At 42.2% G+C, this 19777-nt stretch overlaps 1 protein-coding gene across 1 annotated transcript in view; it reads left to right on the top strand.

Annotated features, from left to right (window-relative positions):
• The window catches only part of st14 (ST14 transmembrane serine protease matriptase), a gene marked incomplete at both ends in the record, with an annotated part of 73489 nt that extends 54351 nt beyond the window's left edge, over positions 1–19138 (top strand). Inside the window, 5 exons of the mRNA XM_080850862.1 lie at positions 3077–3196; positions 8736–8916; positions 14773–15047; positions 16010–16146; positions 18977–19138. Coding sequence (XP_080706988.1) covers positions 3077–3196; positions 8736–8916; positions 14773–15047; positions 16010–16146; positions 18977–19138 — 875 coding nt within the window. The remainder of the gene's footprint in view (positions 1–3076; positions 3197–8735; positions 8917–14772; positions 15048–16009; positions 16147–18976) is intronic.
• Between the last annotated feature and the right edge of the window lie 639 nt (positions 19139–19777).

Here is a 19777-nt window from a genome sequence, read left to right as displayed (position 1 = left end):
GACTTCAAAGATATGGCTGGCTAAGTATGTTTGCTATAGCCTAAAGCAAGTTATATTAACCTCCCTGTGGTCGTAAAGCTGTCCTCGTCTTTCAAGTAGGCTATATTAATTAATATAAAGTAATTCATTCTTGAACACTGACAACTATCTTACTTGCTATATATCTACTTACACTGTCTACTTATATCTATCTTCTACACTGTCATATCTTCAATGAGAAAAGTAACGTTAAAAATGCTCTTGAGGGTTTTTGAAATAATCGGAGTTGGCCTTCCTTCATTATTCACAGCAAAATATATAATGATTTTCATTACATTTCATTGATTTATTACCGTACTATATGTTAAAAGGCCCTCGCAAACCTCGCGGAAAATAATTTCTATTTCTTAATTTTCCGCGCGGAAATGTCGGCGCTGTACATTCCGTTTCAGCGTCTGGTGTAGCCACTCTCATTGCTTTCAACGGTTTCGAATTCTGCTGCGTTCACACCGCGTCCGCAAAGCAAAATTTCCACGTCTGGTGTAGCCAGGGCCTTAGGGTGGGACAAAACTGACGGTGTTGACGGACTGATATAGAATTACAGCAAACAAGGTCTGTTAACAAGGCCCGTAAAGCACGCATGGGAAATGTATGTTTTCAGTCCCTCTATGCTTGGTGTGCATCTAACTGTTTAAGGCCAACTTGAATCTTATTAGCAAAGTCAATGAACTATGCAGGATCCAGAATCCTCTGTGTGTGTGTTACGAGACCATCAATTTAGAGAAATGGCACACATAACATAAACAGGCCAAGAAAATGGTGACGGTGAAAGGTAAAGACCTTTAATGATTTACCAAGAATTAACTCAATACACCACCAGCTCTATACTATGAACAAAGTAAAAGGTTAACTTTAAACTAAACCCATCCGAGTTCGGTTGATCAAACAACGTTTTCTGAGCTTTCCTCCAATACTTCCTGCGATGCCTCTGTTCCCTTGGTCCTAATTCTCCTATTTTTCTGACTTTTTTGTTTTGGACCCTGTTCTTCCATCTTTGTCTCTCCTTCTCTAGATTGTCCCTTCTGCTGTCTGAATCACTGTCTATTCTCTGTCTTCTTTTTCTTTGATACTCCCTATTTCTTTTTCTTTGCTCCTCCACTGACAGTTTGCATCTAGCCATGTCTGCCTACAGTATAGATAAAAGCAATAAATATAAATTAACATTTGTGTTGATCATTTATTTTTTGCCAGTCAGTCAGTTTTGTATAAGTATTATGCCAATATTAGATCATAAACACATTCTGTGTTTATTATGCATCAAATAATTAGGTTTTTGGAGCATTTATCAACTCCGTCAGTTTGAACGTCAACACCGTCAGACGGCCATTCTGACGGAGTTGACGTCTGATGGAGTTGACGAAATTCAACGTTTTTATTGTATCCCGTACACTGGAGCCATTTTGATTTTCCCCAGCTGCTAGCTACCTACATAAACTCACCAAAAACACCTTCATTTATTTCACAATTCTTATTTAAAATAATCATTTTTGGATGACAAAGTTGACATACAAAACCTGTGACGACAGTTATATCAACTTTGTTTGCTTAAAATGAATAAAAATGTTAAACTTACGAGACCATGTGCTGTACTGCTGCATCCATCAAGAGAAGAAGCATGTAAAAGGGGTCCTCAGGGTTATGGTTCAGACCATAATATGCCTGATTTTTTTATTTATTTTTTATTCTAACGGAGTTGACATGAACTGAGGACACTACTTTGAGCGGCAAATATTAATGGATAATTTGATCGGTATTTCGCTTTATGTATTCGGTTACATTTTATAAAGCCATGCAATTCATTTCATAATTATATTTATGTATTTATTACATTTTTAATGACTTTTCTTTGCAATTAGAATTTGTGACCTCTTGCAGAGGACATGTTAATTTGCATGTACTTTCTAGGACAATGCTTGCACTTGGTCAAATTGCTATGAAAATATATAAATATAGACAAAACTAAGTACATTGGTGTAGTTAAGTCTTTCATATTGAGCTATTAAAGTTTATTTCAATTCATTAATATCTGGATTTTTAAGCCAAAATTTGTATTTCAGTGGAGGACATGTGTTGTCCCTTATCTCAAGAATCAATGAACGCGTGTCGTTCTGCTTTGACATAGTTAGTTTGGAATGCAGTACCATCACAGCTAGTTTGGAGTGCAGTACCATCACAGCTAGTTTGGAGTGCAGTACCATCACAGCTAGTTTGGTATGTAGTACCATCACAGTTAGTTTGCTATAATGTTACTTGACAGACTACCTAGTACAATACAAATCAGTATTAGTAGTTTTCAAATCTTGATTGACTTAAATTAAACTAAATAATTCATAAAATTTAGGTGAGTATCGGCAGCTCACTGAAGTTTGTAGTTTGCTAAGTCACGTGCTATCTGCTGAAGTAAAAATGTGCATATGGTCGCACTCACACTGTCAAATTACTGATAAAATAACTAAATAGCCTGGATGAACGGTAATATAAAACAAATACATTTCGTATACCTTTTTTTTTTTTACCTCAGTTGATTCAGTAGTCAGGCAACATCAATGTTTCCCAGGGACATATCAAACCTATGTTTTGTCTACAAGTAGTAAAAAGAAAAATGTTACTGTTTCACACCTTATGATTGGTTAATTATTTATAAAATATTAATAAGCCCAGTAGAGAGCAGCTTACAATCAATCAATTAAATCAGTCAATCAATCCTGAGGTGAAGATTTCGGGAGACTCCTTAAAAGCCATCTAGCCCATCTGGCGGAGACTTTTGTTGAATTGCATGAGGCACGACTATACAGTAACCTGTGAGCATTACTTTTTAGCAAGTACATTTTCCACAATATTACTTACCACTTTGTCTTTTATTTATTTATTTTTAGCTTGGGAATTCACTGTTTTTCAATGTTTTGTTGGAGTACCTCATAAGTGCGTTTTCATTACCTCCATTTTGTAGCCATTTATATTTACAATAAAAGGCAAATTATGTTGTCTTATTTATATTTTAATGTACTGTCTTATTATCTCTAAATTACCTTTACAGCCTCTGGGATTTGCACAGATTTCACTTTAAAGTGCCCAGACGGCACCTGTGTAAACAAGGTCAATGCAGAGTGCGACCATGAAACGGACTGCTCCGATGGATCAGATGAGGAAGGATGCGGTAAGTCAGAGCACTTTCTTACGGTCTGTCTCTGTGTTTCATATTCACTTTCCCTGTTAACTCTGCACAATGCAAATTAGTTTTTCTTTCAGTGTGTCTCCCAAGGCATTAAACAATGTTTCTCAATTTCAATGTGTTAGTCCAAACCAATTTCAATGTTTTGGTCCAAACCAAAAACCCAAACCATCACTTGGAGTCTTTCCTACAACAACCTGACATATTAATACAGTAACGAAACATTACCTCACCAGACTTAAGAAACCACCTCTCATGAACACTTCACACATCAGGGTTGTCAAGTGGGCCTCTCATTCAATTGGGTCCTGGAGACGACCCGAGGACTCAAAAGTAATTTCAAACACATAAAGACACTGAAACAAATTGAAGCTGAATGAAATTGAAGCTGGCTCTCTGAAGTACAACTGAAGACCACGAAGGACAGTAGATCTCCGACGTGCAGTTAAATGTATGGTCTGCCAAGGAAGGCCGATGATGGGTGTGTCAATAAGTGAGCCATGACACTGCTTAGTTTCAAAGAAATGTTTGACAGTTGAAAAGGCACGAACACAGTAGCAGTAACACAGTACAGTAGCAGTAACAGCAGTAACACAGTACAGTAGCTTTCTATAGAGACATGATTAACAGAATTGTGCATCCAGTTTCTCCAATTCCTTTATTTTATTACACTCTTTACTCACCTTCTCTATCCTTTGGGTAGGCTTTGTAGAAGTACAATGTTTTAGTCAATTCATCTAAGATTTTCATGTCTCCTGGAATAATTAGGGTCGTACCATTTTTTTAAAGGATGGTTACTGGCTTTCCAACTCCACATTGTATGTGTTAAGGATTACAGGAAAAGACTCAAATTCAGAACAGATGCAATCAAGAGTTTGATTTATATTTAGAGTTCTTAGAGTGATTTCAGCAGAGAAAGCAGATCACAAAGGGTTAAACCTAAAAGTCCAAAGGTTACAAAGTCTGTAGGAACGGCTGAAAGATCTGGTAACTCCTCCGATGAGCATGGGGCTAGGGCAGACATGGGAAAAGCATGGCCCGCGGGCCGTATATTCATTTTACATAAAATTTTACCTTTCTCATATAATGCCCCCATTTCCCTGCTAGATGGCGCATGATCTCGCAACGCATGTGTGGGCCGTGGCGCCATTTTCAGGGTTTGTTTACATTGCTGAGTTAGATACGGTGCTCCCTTTGTCCTGTGAGCCCTTCTGTTAAATGAGCGGATCACGGAAACGAAAAGTGGACAATGAGTGGACAACAAAATACTTTTTCACTGGATTCCAATCGAAGGCCGTATGCCTGATATGTCTCGGTTTTCAAGGAGTACAACATCAGCCGTCACTAAAGCTAGCTTTGTTTATTGTTTCCATGGTAACATGAGCCATCTCAGAATAATTCGCTTTTCTGTTGCAGCTCTGAATCCAACAATAAACTTTAGACAATGGAACCACGAGGTGAATCAAGAATTATTCCTCACGTACGCCTGCAGGGAGTCAATTCCAAATCGAGTAGAAAGGGTAAAGACTGAATATCATCGTACAGTATTACTTTTTATAAGGTCAGATATGGGAGGTCACAGGTCAATGGGGGTGTGTTACTGTTTAGATACTGGTCAATCATGGGATACCTTGGGGTGATAGGTCAAGGTTGGCAAATGGGGATGTAAGTGGGAGGGGAGGTGAGGTGACCACCCCCCCCCCCCACGGAATGTTCCGGAACATGCTTACACAAAGGCCTGGTATGTGTATTACCTAGGCCATGAGTAGAGGGGGGGATGTCTAGGGAAGTTCCGTTTAGCATAGGCCATGGGTGAGAGTGAGTGACAGACTGTTAACACACATGGCACGCACACACACAAGAGCATACATGTATGCAATGGTAATTATATGACTATATCAATTTCCATCAGTCGGCAATTTCTGATATGTAGCACATGAAGGTAGGAGAACGGAGGGTAAAGAAAATGGTGCATGATGTTTTTCATGCATATTTTCAAATTGTGCACATGTAAAACAATATATATACAGTACTGTGCAAAAGTTTTAGGCAGGTGTGAAAAAATGCTATGAACTAAGAATGCTTTGAAAAATGTAAACAATAAATGTTTATTTTTTATCCATTTACATGGTAAGACTGAGCACAGCAACAAGACACAACGTAGTTATACTGCATCAGCAAGATTTCAAAGCAGACAGGGGTTTCAAAATGTGCAGTTCCAGCTGTTTTGAAGAAGACGTTGAGGATCGTAGACGCAGTATTCAGCCAAGGAAACTTAATGCAGCTGATGAAAAACACATCAAGCTTATTTACCTTCGAAATCGGAAGATTTCAAGCAGTGGCATCAGCTCAGAACTGGCAGAAACCAGTGGTACCCAGGTACAGACATTTACTGTCCGGGGAAGTCTGGCCAGAAGTGGTCTTCATGGAAGAGTTGCAGCCAAAAAGCTCTACCCCGACAAGGAAACAAGGCCAAGTGACTGAACTAAGCACGTAAACATAGAAACTAGGGTGCAGAAACATGGCAGAAGGTGCTCTGGACTGATGAGTCAAAATTAGAAATATTTGGCTGTAGAAGAAGGCAGTTTGTTCGCTGGAGGCTGGAGAGAGGTACAATAATGAGAGTCTGCAGGCAACAGTGAAGCATGGTAGAGGTTCCTTTCCAGTTTGGGGCTGCATTTCTGCAAGTGGAGTTGGAGATTTGGTCAGGATGAATGGTGTCCTCAATGCTGAGAAATACAGGCAGATACTAATCCATCATGCAATACCATCAGGGAGGCGTATGATTGGCACCAAATGTATTCTGCAGCAGGAACATAACCCCAAACATACAGCCGATGTCATTAACAACTATCTTCAGCTTAAAGAAGAACAGAAAGTCCTGCAAGTGATGGTATGAACCCCACAGAGCCCTAATCTCTACATCATCGAGTCTGTCTGGGTTTACATGAAGAGACAGAAGAATTTTAGGAAGCCTACATCCACAGAAGATCTGTGGTTAGTTCTCTAAGATGTTTGGAACAATTTACCAGCCGTGTTCCTTCAAAAACTGCGCAAGTGTATCTGGAAAATTGATGCTATTTTTAAGGCAAAGGGTGGTCACACCAAATATTGATTTAATTTAGAATTTTCTTCTGTTCCTTCACTGCATTTTGTTAATTTATGAAGAATTGATGAAAATAAACTGTTAACACTTCCATTTTTGAAAGCATTCTTAGTTTACAGCATTTTTTCACACCTGCCTAAAACTTTTGCACAGTACTGTATATATATTTCACTGCTATAAAAATATAGAAAGCAGGTGTTATATTTGTCTTCTCTGTCAGTAGTTTGATTTGTATGCTAGGCTATTTGCAGATTCTGTTTGCAGATGATGGTCAATTATTATTAGATAAAGAAGCAATATTTCGCAATTCCTATAGTGCATTGCAACGCCGTATGGAAATTACCAGTAGGTCCGCTAGCGTCTGACCCCCCCCCCCCCCCCCCCCCCAAAATAAAATATTTAAAATAAATGACACGTCGACTATAAAAATCCACGTTGACCATTTTTGTCGATTTTGTCGACTTATCGTTGCAGCTCTATGCCGCACAGAGCCTGTGTGGCTGCTCTAACCTGTTAATGTAAATAATAAAGAAGTTCAAGTGAGGTAATTGGTTTGGGCGCAGGCCATGATGTTTGATCAGTCACGTTACGACATGTTTTTGTATTGTTCATGTTCGTGCAATTTGTTAAATTGCCTTGCAAATAAATGCTTTGCTACCTGTTAAAGGCCAAATCCTTTCATGTGATGATTTTTGCATGTCATTTATATTAGTTCACACAAACACTCCATCCATCTGTTCCTGGCCCGGCCCCTCTGTCAAATTGTAGAACCCATTGTGGCCCGGAGTCAAAAGGTTTGCCCACCCATGGGCTAGGGTCATGGAGTCTTCCAAATAACTGGAAAATGGTAGGATTAAATATCAAGCACACTTGCTGTCTGAAGGCAACAGACAACAGCATAAAAACTAACACAAAGAAGAAATCACACCGTGTTTTAAACAGGTGGTTGGGCGGCGGACATTCATTAAACCAGTGGTTCTAAAAATGGGGGACAAACACTCTCCCGGGGGGGCGCGATGTCACAGACGGAGAAAATGTTGCCGACCTGGTTAGTGAAAGCTCTCTCTGTAGCAATGTAAGGGGCGGGACTGACACAGACTAATCATATACACAGTTTTGTTTCTGATCAACCAATTAAAATGGAGAAGTCTCATTAAAACGCGAGTTGCACCTACGGTTCTGTGTATAAAATGAAGCGCAGGCATGGTAAGCGCTCACCCTCACTGAGAGGTCACCCTGTAGAGTTTGTGCAATCTCTCTCATTTCCTCGATCATTCATATATTCATTGCTTTATAAACAGTGGGCCTTATTCTTGAACGCAGTTAAAAACAAGTTATTTAGACATTTATTCTTAACTCTACTTAGATGGATTGGATTTGTGGGAAATTGTTGGGGATTGTGTTTACATAATTATATAGACTTCCTTGGATTAAAATACATTTAATAATAATAAATACTAGAATATTCATTCATTAACAATTACGTTTTACATGTATAGTCATCATTCTACGAGGCATTGTGATGTCCTAAAATTATAATAATAAAAGCACTACACGAACACTGCAAATATAAGTGAATAAATAAATAAGAACAAACTCAATCGCGTGGATATAGCCATAGAGCAGGTATCGACAACCCGTCGATTGCAATCAACGTGTCAATCTCGGAGACCTTCCCTGTCAATCTCCAAAGTTATTTTTAAAAGTTAATTTAATTTTTTTTAAAGTGTCTTCTGAAATGTTTTCTTACGGACTTCGGAAGACCAGCATCAGAAAAGATCTCCATCTGATTCTTGGGTTCTTATTGTTCTCAGCTGTGCTCACCAGAATGAGGATTCTTAAATTGAACACGCATTCTCTGCTCCTGGATTTTCATACAGAAATGCCCCGCCAGCTATTTAAATCAGAGGATGTCTGTAGAGTTGATGTGAACGTAATCAACAACGATTTCTCACAAATTCAGCCCTTCCCACTTAATGCCATAATGTCTGCCCAATGTAGAGAGATTTCCAACATTCTGACAACTTGTTAGTGTTGAACATGCTCATGACGTCAGTGCAGCAGTGTTTTGAAATGTTGTAAAATCCATGATATGATATAATAATACCAGTATTATGTTGAATTATATGATATGGCACACCCTTATTTCAACACTTAAAGTTTTTTATATCAGTAAAATTCTACCAGACCCAATTAATCTGCCTTCACCTCAACCTATTCCCCAACTTAAACTGAGTCATTCTCCATTAATCCATTACTTTGTGGCATCCAAAAGGAATCTTTTGATTTACTTATTTTAGATTCATATTTTATTATTATTTATGATTCATTTTATTATTTAGAAATTAACATGTCTTTTTGTACAATTTTCAGTCATTGAGTTCCTGTTTACTGTATTATTGTCATATTTTGTTGTAGATTGCGGAATCCGACCATACAAACACAACCGCATTGTGGGTGGGCAAGATGCAGAAATTGGAGAGTGGCCTTGGCAGGTTAGCCTGCACTTCAGGACAAACGGGCATGTGTGCGGAGCATCCATCATATCCAACACCTGGCTCCTCTCTGCTGCCCACTGCTTCTCTAGTACAGACCCCATGTGAGTTACACTGGCTCCTCTCTGCCCCTCTAGTACAGACCCCATGTGAGTTACACTGGCTCCTCTCTGCCCCTCTAGTACAGACCCCATGTGAGTTACACTGGCTCCTCTCTGCCCTCTAGTACAGACCCCATGTGAGTTACACTGGCTCCTCTCTGCCCCTCTAGTACAGACCCCATGTGAGTAACACTGGCTCCTGTCTGCCCCTCTAGTACAGACCCCATGTGAGTTACACTGGCTCCTCTCTGCCCCTCTAGTACAGACCCCATGTGAGTAACACTGGCTTCTCTAGTACAGATCCCATGTGAGTAACAATGTCTGTATTTTTTGTTCAAAGTGGGACAAATGGCTGGAATTCAAGTTATATATGGTGTTGGTGTAGATATGAAAAGAAGACCTATAGGTCTCATCATTTTGTGTTTGAGGTGGTAAGGGTTGACTTTTTATTAGGGCCCGAGCTGCTGAAAGCAGCGAAGCCCTATTATTTTTCTACTGTTTATTATTCTTATTTTAAACTTTCTGGAAAACGCACCAAATTTGGCAGGGACGTTATGCCGGGAAATCTAAGATCTTTTGCGTTTAAAATGTTATGGGGCGGGGCAAAATGGCTCTGTAGCGCCCCCTAGAAAATTGCAAATACCCCTATGCATTGGGGTTAGTTTGGTATAGCAAAACAATTATTCTGTTCACTTTTTTGTCATGCCCAGACGCACCAAAAAGTGTATTGACTAATTGGTGGCAGGTCAACAGGAAGTCGGCAATTTTGAGTGGAATGTGCGTTTTGACTGCGTTTTTGCCTGTTTTTGGCCGTTTTCACACCTCGCATCTGATCGAACTCCTCCTACAGATTTAACCCTTCAGGGACAGAGGCCTGTTTGACTTTTTTAGGAAGTCTAACATGCCTTGATGTTTTTGTATATTTCCCCTAGCTATAAGTATTGATGCACAAGTGGCTTATATGATTATGTTATAGAGGACATCAGCCATAACAACATTAGAGTAAAAGGAATGTAGTACAATCAAATTGTATTTAAATCAAATGTTAAATCACCCTTACAAATACCTTTATTCAGAGGTGCTCAGAATTTGTACAAAAAAACATTGTAAAGATTTCAAGCTAAGACCTTTGAACTCTGAAACTTGTAAACATAGGTGTTGGTTAGTTTAGCATTCAGAAACTGTGTGTGGTTTTACTACTACGTATTTATAATAGCAGAGTAACCTGTTTCTCTCCCAAATGTGTCTCCCTACAAATGCATATTGATGAGTTACCTGGCAGACCTCAGACAAAGACAATGGCCATTGCATAATGGCCCTGGAATGTCTTTGTGGCTCACTTCCCCCAAAGGTTTTCACGCCACACCATGGCCCAATGGAGATCACTGAATCACCATTACTTATCATCAGTGGCGGACCTAGTCATTTGGGGGCCTAAGGCGAACATAGCCAGGGGCCCTCTTCATCCGTCCTTTTAATGCAAAAATAAAAAGGCCACCTCAAAGCAGGGGCGGACTGGGGGGAAAAAGTGTCCCGGGAGTTGTCTGTCAGAGCGGCCCACTTAATATACGGCGCGTTGCCCGCTCAATGTATGCAAAATATCCATACACTTAAAGGGATAGTTCGGTTTTTAAGACATGAATATGTATGGCTTCCCCGTCACCAGTGTCATGCAATCGTGCATCACTTACCCCCGACAGCATCCTGTGAGCAGAGTTCTCGTCCAGTTTTGGTCAAACCGAAAGTAGTCCGGCAGGTTTGCTAGACCCAGCAAAATAAAAAGTTTCTCTTCCCGAAACATTATGTGTTCAAAAGAGTGATATATTTGCATCCCAAAAACATTGTAGTGGAAAAAGTCACACCTCGTTATCACTTGGCCCTATTTTCAATACGCTCGATACTGCAGAGTCTACGGCAGATACTACTAGAGTCTACCGAGTTTTGATTCGCGAAAGTTGATTCGCGAAATTTTGATTCACCAAAGTTGCCTGAGAGAAACGTCTATCACAGAAAAACGATGCTTTATGTCAATTTTATCAAATGTTGTCTCAGTTTTCATCGTTTTCCTGTGATGGACGTTTCTCTCAGGCAACTTTGGCAAATCAAACTTTCGCGAATCAACAAGTGCTTGTTACTTTACTTCACTCGCACTAACTCCTGTTTTTTGCAGTTATGTCCTCCAGACAGGTGTACCCGGACTGCGGGCACGCCAGAGAAAAGGGGGACCGTCATCGCCTGTGCCTTCGCTGCCTGGGCAAGGACCACGCAGCTGCTGCCCTCGGTGACGACGACCCCGCATGTGAGCTCTGTGCCAAAATGGATTTGGCCAGAGTCGGAAGCGCCTGGCGTTCTGGCAACGCAGCGGCTCTGGTGCACGGACTCCAGCGCCGACTGGGGGGGCTTCCCCACTCGGTCTTCGTGCTCCTTCAGCTTCCAGCAGAGTGGTGTCTGGCAACCGCCCTCGAGCTGTAGCCTCACCCGCTAGCCCTTCCCCCTCTCCCATCCCTCCCGTCGCCCCGCTGGTGACCAAGGAACGCGAGGCGGTGGAACTGCCCTCCTGCTTTGAGGAGTTGCCTGCCCTCGACCTGGATTTCTGACCGGATACCGAGAGCCTGCCCGAACTCGAGGAGCTCTCGTCTGAGAGCGAGGAGATGGACGTGGCCGAGCAGCTGCCCGTCACCTCCAGGACCCTGGGCCAACAACTGCACGAGGTGGCGCTGAGGGCTGCGACCTACCTCTGTCTCCCTCTCCCTCCACCTCCCGTCGTGCAGCCTTCCCTGCTGGACGGCGAGTTCTACGGCAGCCCTCCAGCCTCAGCTCCCAGCCCCCTCCCCTTCTTCGCGGAGGTGCACAGGGAGGACACAGCAACCTGGTCTACGCCCTACTCAGGACGTGCCCCGGTTCCAGGCTTCGCCTGCTACCTCCACCTCGACCAGGCGAAGGAGAGCGGCTACCTCTCCGTCCCTCCGGTGGAAGACGCAGTGGCGGGTTACCTTTCACCCCCTGCTCCCTCGGCACGTCTCGGCCAGAAGCCTGCTCTGCCCTCACGCATTTCCCGTCACCAGGCATCATTGGCGGAGAAGGCGGAGAAGGCGTATTTGGCGGCTGGTCAAGCCGCCTGTTCCACCAACACCTCTGCTCTCCTGCAGCGTTACCAGGCGAAGCTGCTAACGGAGTTAGCCGCGTCGCTGGGAGGCGACCATCAGGTGGTGGCTGAACTGCGCAGGGCGACGGATCTCTCTCTCCGTCTCACTCGCTGCACGGCGCAGGCTCAAGGAAGAGTCATGGGCGCCTCCGTCGCGACTCTGCGGTCGCTTTGGCTGTCGCTGGCGAGGCTCAGCGACAAAGAGAAGGCTCCTCTTCTGGACTCGCCACTCACCGTCGGCGGGGTCTTCGGTGAGTCTGTGGGTTCGATGGACGCCCAGTTTGAGGATGAGAAAAAGAGTCGCGAGGCACTTCAAGCCTGGATGCCCCGCTCCATCTTTGACCAGCGCTGCTATCCTCAGGCAACTCCAGCCACAGGAGCCAAGCGCAGCGGATTCCATTCGCCAGCACCTCCGCCAGCTAAGGTCCCGGCGCGCCGTGGATGGCACAGACACCCCTTCCGCCTCCCAGAGCAATCCCAGAGCTTCACACGTTAATTCCTGACGCTGCAGTGCGACTAGCGGACCGCTCAATCCATAGGCAGGACAGGAACATGGACTCGGGTAAGAGCAGAAGAGAGCATTTATGTACACAATGACTGGTGTAACAACAGCAACATCATAGACAGTCACTGCTCCACTGACTTAGAAATGCTATCAGCGATATTTAGACCCTTCTACTTGCCACGGGAGCTAACTGTTGTCATAGTAACAGCTGTTTACAGATCACCGGATGCTAACGTTAGCGCAGCACTCACTCAGCTGTACGCTACCACAAGTAAACACCAACAGGTTCACCCAGACGGAGTGCACATCATAGCGGGTGATTTTAATCAAGCGTGCTTGAAGACAATACTACCTAAGTTCACCCAATATGTCAAGTGTGCTACCAGAGGGAACAATACACTCGACCACGTATACTCCAACTTAAAACATGCCTACAAAGCTACCCCCCTCCCCCACGTAGGACAGTCAGATCACCTTTTCACCTTTCCCTCCTCCCGGTATATACACCCCTCACTTGGACATATTCGAACAACAGGACCTGGAGGAATATACAGGAACCGTACTGTCCTACATCAAACATTGTACAGACACTGTTACTGCAATCAAAAGGATTCAGGTGTACCCTAACCAGAAACCCTGGATGACAAGCAAGGTCAAGACCCTACTCCAGGAGCGGAACTCCGCCTTCAGATCAGGTGACAAGGCTTTGTATAGTACTGCTAGAGCCAACCTGAAGAGAGGCATCAAAGATGCCAAGAGGGCTTACAAGGAGAAAATTAAAGACCATCTCACTAATAACAATCCAAGGAGAGTGTGGCAGGGCATTCAAAACATCACCAACTACAAAAACAGCAACACCAGTACTGTCCACGCTGATGCCTCACTGGCAGAGGAACTTGCCCGTTTCAACTTCTTTGCCCGTTTCAAGGTCAACAGGCCCACCACAATTACACTGACTCCACCAACCCCCAGCAGCCACACTCTCACCCTACAAGAACACGAGGAGAGATGTGTGCTTAAATCAGTGAGTACCAGAAGAGTACCAGTACCAGACTGAGCCCACTACTGTACTCCTTGTACACTCATGACTGTACTCCAACCCATCTCACCAACACCATCATTAAATTTGCTGATGACACCACCGTGATCGGCTCATCACAGAAGACGACGAATCACGTACAGAGATGAGGTACAGAAACTGACAGTGTGGTGCTCAGACAACAATCTTGAACACCACAAAAACAAAATAATTAGTTCTGGACTACAGGAGGCAAAGTGCAGATTCGACCCCACTCTACAGCCCTCCTAACAGATGACCTCTCATGGTCTGCCAACACCTCAGTGACAGTAAAAAAAGCACAGCAGCGACTACACTTCCTGAGAGTACTCAGGAAAAACCACCTGGAGTGTAAACTGATGGTGGCCTTCTACCGCACCACTATCGAAAGTGTACTGACGTACTGCATCTCGGCGTGGTACTCCGGTTGCACTGCAGCAGACAAAAGAGCCCTCCAAAGGGTCGTCAACACAGCACAAAATCACTGGCTGCTCCCTGCCCTCCCTGGAATCCATTGCCCGCTCCCGCTACCTTAGCAAATAACATCCTAAAAGACTCCTCTCACCCTCAGGCAGACGGTACAGATCCTTTAGAGCACGGACCATGTCTCTTAAGAACAGTTTTTTTTCCCCTACGGCCATCAGAACACTAAATACAGACATGCACTAAACTTTCACTTTATTGACTGCAAGTCACACATACCATCTCTGTATTTCTGTATTTATTATTCTGTGCACTTTTGTTGTATATATTGTGTATAAGTATATATATGCATATATATTCTGTTATGCTGTGTGCTCTAGTTCCGGGCTTTAACTGTGGTTACTGTGGCAAAGGAAATTTAAAGTGAAGGCACAGGTGCTCTTGTGGTCTTGCAGGGTTGTTGGGCATACCAACAGCTCATTTCTTAATTGAATGTTGATGTCATGAGTCAAATTAAAATGTTTAAAAACGATAAAAGTAGAAATTGTTAGAAAACAAGTTATTGGGCGAAGGGGCAGGTGCTTGAGTACCGCCTAGGATCCATCTTAATTGACTGCTCTTTGCTGTTTATTACCCATCACCTAATAGTTGAAGTTGTTTGTGTGAGATTTTGTTCTCTGAACTGCCCAGCCTTTCACTGCTCTCTTATCCTTGTCTCCTTCTTGACAGGTATCATACTGAAGGAAACTGGCAGACATACAGTGGTCTTCAGGATCAATACAAGATCGTTGATGACGATGTGCAGCTGCGTAAATTGAAGACCATCATTACTCATCCTGACTACAGCTCTATGACGTTTGACTATGACATTGCCCTGCTCGAGCTGAAGGAGCCACTAAAGTTCACTAACCTGATCCACCCCATCTGCCTGCCTGCCAGCTCACATGTTTTTTCAGCAGGTACACCTTGTTGGGTTACAGGCTGGGGAACCTTAAGAGAAGGAGGTGGGTTTTTCTCAAATTCTTAACTTTGCTAAACTATGCCAAACACACTTGAACATCCACAATTCTATTCCAGGTCTACAACATCAATGTAACCTGCATCGTGCACAGGTCTTTATGATTGGGCGGTTATTGATTTTTGTGTTTTATGCGGTTCTGTTACATATGTCTTACAGTAATCGATCACTAAACATGGGTGTACTTAAGCCAGATATAGGGTCAGTTCACTGTGTTCTTGTTAACTCAATCATGCTGAGAGAGATGTTTAGATGGTGCATCATTTAGGAATGTGTGATACATGCCATTTAGGTGGATTCAAATTCTTTGCCACCTTAATCCTCCGGAGATGAGCAACCTTGTGAAGATACTTTCTCACTCTGTACAAAGATGTCAAAATCAAGCCTTGTCCTCTGATCTCCCTCACTGTGGTGGTAAAAGGGACCATCAGAAGTATGCTAGGCTAAACCTCATGGTTGCTACTGTCTGTTGCAAGCACATCTCTTATAGGGTCACAGACTAATTGCTGCATTTTAATTAAAATATCTAAAAATAGCTGATGACTTGGCAGATAAGACAAGTGAACATGTTGGGATGCAACTGCTTCTGTGTTTGGTAGTTTTGGCACACAGAGCCCTTTAGCACATGCCAGAGGGGAGATGTTCAAAGACTTTGTGTCCAGGGTGTTAAAGGTCTTGAAGCCCAAGTAAAAACATTTTAAATACTTATAACAGGAATGAGGTGTTCTAAAGGGTGAAAAGCCAGCTAGCTAATGAGAGAAGCAGTTGTATTTATCTCACATGATCATACGTCTTCACATGACCATATACCATCAAATATATATTTGGGAATCCTATAAAAACTAGCACTATAATTAACATTATGTGAAACTGAACTTTGAGTTATTGTTCACTCCGGGATTTCATGGAATTATAACCATTCTGGGTACGTGTATTGTTCCCTCATAGGACGCCCTGCCCAAGTACTGCAGAAAGCCGAGTTGAAGATCATTAATGACACAGTGTGTAATATAGTGACAGAAGGCCAGCTCACCTCCAGAATGCTGTGCAGTGGATTTCTCTCAGGAGGGGTCGATGCCTGCCAGGTTTGTTATCCAAGTTGGTTTATCTTATACATGGTAATAGATAGAAGTCTAAATATCTCTGTGTTTCTGGGTGATTCTTCTATTTAGGACAGGTTCTACCATCTGAACATTTGATCAAACTAAATTACTACTTATTTTGTTTGAATTATCTGAAGACAATATTAACTTGCTAACATGTAATATATATATATATATGAAACTATATTAACGTGTGGAAAAAAAATCCATTTAAAATGTTTTTTTTTTTTTCTTTGGGTAAGTTGGAAGTTATTTCATTTTTCAGCACAACATTGGAAAATAACAACATGTCGAAGAAGCCTTGAAGTTGTTTACAAGTGAATCACATGTAGTATTGACAATATCAAACTAACAGCAGAAAAATATCCAAACATAGCATAGCCATAATGACATTAAGGAACAATTCATAAGTGTTTGGGGTAACACCCAATGCTCAGCACATTTGTTTTCAAACATGACATTGAACATGAAAGAATGTGAAAGAGAGGTTAAGGTGCATACGCGAAACGGTGACATGAGAAAGATAGATAAATGATAGATCTTCAAAGGTAAATGGCTAGCAGTTCTTGTTGTTCTTGTGTGGTTGTAGTGTTCTAGCAGCAATTCACATCAATCACAAAACGCATCATTTACAGAAAACAGACATTGGGCTAATAGAAGTAAACAATGTCAAGGCAAATGTAGTAAGAGCTGTCATATTTAGATACTTAAGTTCAGAAGCAGTTAACAGCTGTCAGACAGGCTAGACAACACAGCAGGTAGTAGCAACTCTGTCAAACAGGAAAAGATGTTATTCAATGTACGAAATCATGCAAAGAAGTTAATACAGATGCTGGAAACAATGACAGAGACTGAGGGCCTGATTTACTAACATTGCGACCGCAGCTTAATCTGCGCCTTTGCCAAAGCGCAAATTACTGCTCTGTGTTTTTCCGCATTTTCTGTGGTATTTATCAAACCAGATACGGGGGCGGGGACGGAAGGACGGGAGAAATCGCCTGCATGTTACTGCCACCATGGGTGACTCAGGGAAGAGAAAACATAGGTTCAGCGAAGAGGAGATAGATATATTTCGCAAACTAACAAAGAACATTAACCTTTTACAAGGAAGGAATACACTGCCGCATCAGGTTTTTCTGGACACCAAACGTTCACTCAATCACTGCCCTTGATTCAATGTGCGCGCGGTAATATTGTTCTGCTGCCGATGCTGGGTTGGGTATAGGTGTCATTATCCATGGCTGTTGGGGATACCCGCCATCACCTATAGCGAGATGTTTAAAAGAACACGATTATTGATTATTATCTTGGATAGATGGCACTATTCTGGAAGATAAAACTGTCATGGACAGATCCAGGGTATTTGGCTACCACGTTAGTAATGGTCATGTTGGCATCACATATGACCTGGACATTCATTGAATATGTGTGCTTTCTGTTTCAGTAAATGTGTTCGTGGATTGAAGGTGGGGCAGTTTGGATGTGGGTGCAATCAATGGCTCCAATTACGTTCGGAAAGTTTGCAATTTGAAAAAAATCCTGTTTGATGTCTCTAATTTCAGCTATCGTAGTGGGGAAATCTATATATTGACCAGTGCGCAGTAGCAATGCGTCGAGTACCTGGGTGAATATTTGGCTGAGTGAAGGCTGAGATATACCAACTGCTGATGCTATAACTGTTTGATATGATCCGGAGGCCAATATTTGCAATGTTGCCAGGAGTTTAACAACTGATGGAATGGAATGTGATCGCCGTGTGGAGGGTTCGATGTCGTCTCTGATCAGGTTCAGTAATTGTAGTATTGCGTGGCTGGTTAACCTGTGACGTCTAATGATTTCTGGTTCGCTTAACTGGAAAAGTGTTATTTGTGTTGAAAAAATTCTTTCTGCGTGTTGTCTTGTCTGTGTCTTCGCCTTGTTCTAATAACTGCTGCCATATCGAAGTTTTCAGACTCAATCAAAATAGCGCTTCCTGGTCCCGCAAATTAGAGACGCACGCTCGCCAGGCAGTTTTAGTAAATACCACGGAATACATAATTAGGCGCCCTTAACGCCTCTCTTTGCGGCACACACCCACGTTTCCTTATACTCTCCCACCTCTTTGCGGCTCACACCCACACAGCACACATCCCTTACCTACCCCACTCCCCGAGTGCTATATTGCTTTTATAAAACAATTCTACCGTCAACAAATTAACATTTCAACATGAAGTTATTGATTAAAAATGGTTTATTTCGCCATTGTTTCTCCGCAACAAAAAATTGTTCCATTCATGCTCCATCAACGCGAATATTTCATCTCGGAGTGATTTATTATTAGCTGTGAAAAGTCCCAAATTGTTGGTATGTTGACGGATAATCCAACTCATGAAACGTCTCTCGTCCAATCAGAAACAGCTAAATAACGCGATAGAACCCAATTGTTTTGTAACAGTGTTAATTGTATAACAGCAGCAGAAGTTGTTGTACTACTACGAAAACTACAGTCAGGTCTATATTGGTGAAACTAAAAGATGGTTAATAGATTGTAGCTCAAAATAAGACCTGTTCCCTGCAAAATTCTTCATTTCATAATTATGGTAACCGTTATATAAGGAAAAACAGCTTGTATACACAACTGGATTAGGAACACAATGGAATTAAATGTGCTTTAAACATCTCTGCTCATCTTACTCAGCCTAAGAATCACCACACTTGTACGGTTTACAATATACTTAATGTATGAACGCTCTAGTCTTTAAATACATTTTCTACAAGATTTTTTCTACTGGTAATCTGTTTCTGTTTAAAACTCTTTTTCCCCTCATTGCAGGGAGACTCAGGTGGTCCATTGGTGTGTCTTTCAGAGGCTGGTAAGTGGTTTCAGTCGGGCATTGTGAGCTGGGGTGAAGGCTGTGCCCGTCGCAACAAGCCTGGTGTGTATACCCGCGTCACTAAACTCCGGGACTGGATCCTTAAAACCACAGGTGTCTAGTGCAGAAGTACTGGAGCCAGAGGTCACATGTGTCTAGTGCAGAAGTACTGGAGCCAGAGGTCACATATTAGATCCTTCAAACCACAGGTGTCTAGTGCAGAAGTACCTGAGCCAGAGGTCAGGTGTCTAGTGCAGAAGTACTGGAGCCAGAGGTCACATATTAGGTCTTTTCATTTGTTGGATTTGTATTTTATTCAAATGTGTATTGCTCAGGTGTGGTGATGGGATGTTATGGTGGATGATGGTACAATAATTATGATCAGCTGTGGCAGTATAATATAATGTTGCATACACTGTCCACAAATATGGATTCTCAAATTTCTTTCACTCTCTGAATGTAAACTTAACTTTACATTTCTGTTACCTGCAACAGTGCAGTTGACTTTCTTCTGTTCAAAACTGTATGATTGCCTAGTATGTCCCAATGCTGCGTGTTAAGTAAAGTCATGCAGGGTCTTAATTTGAAAGCGCAAGGTGTGTTGTGTACAACAATTGATGTCAGCAATAGAACTGCAAAATGATTGAAGCAGAATTGCACTGATAAGATGATAGAGTGTAGATTGGATTGTAAAATGTATTAAACTATGTAAATTAGAATTACACAAACTGATTATCTTTAAAATTATATTATTGGTGTAA

Source organism: Sprattus sprattus (genome assembly GCF_963457725.1).
Source record: "Sprattus sprattus genome assembly, chromosome: 14".
Taxonomy (NCBI): Eukaryota; Metazoa; Chordata; class Actinopteri; order Clupeiformes; family Clupeidae; genus Sprattus; species Sprattus sprattus.
Note: the sequence above shows the minus strand (reverse complement) of the source record. Positions and strands in the feature narration are given on the sequence as shown.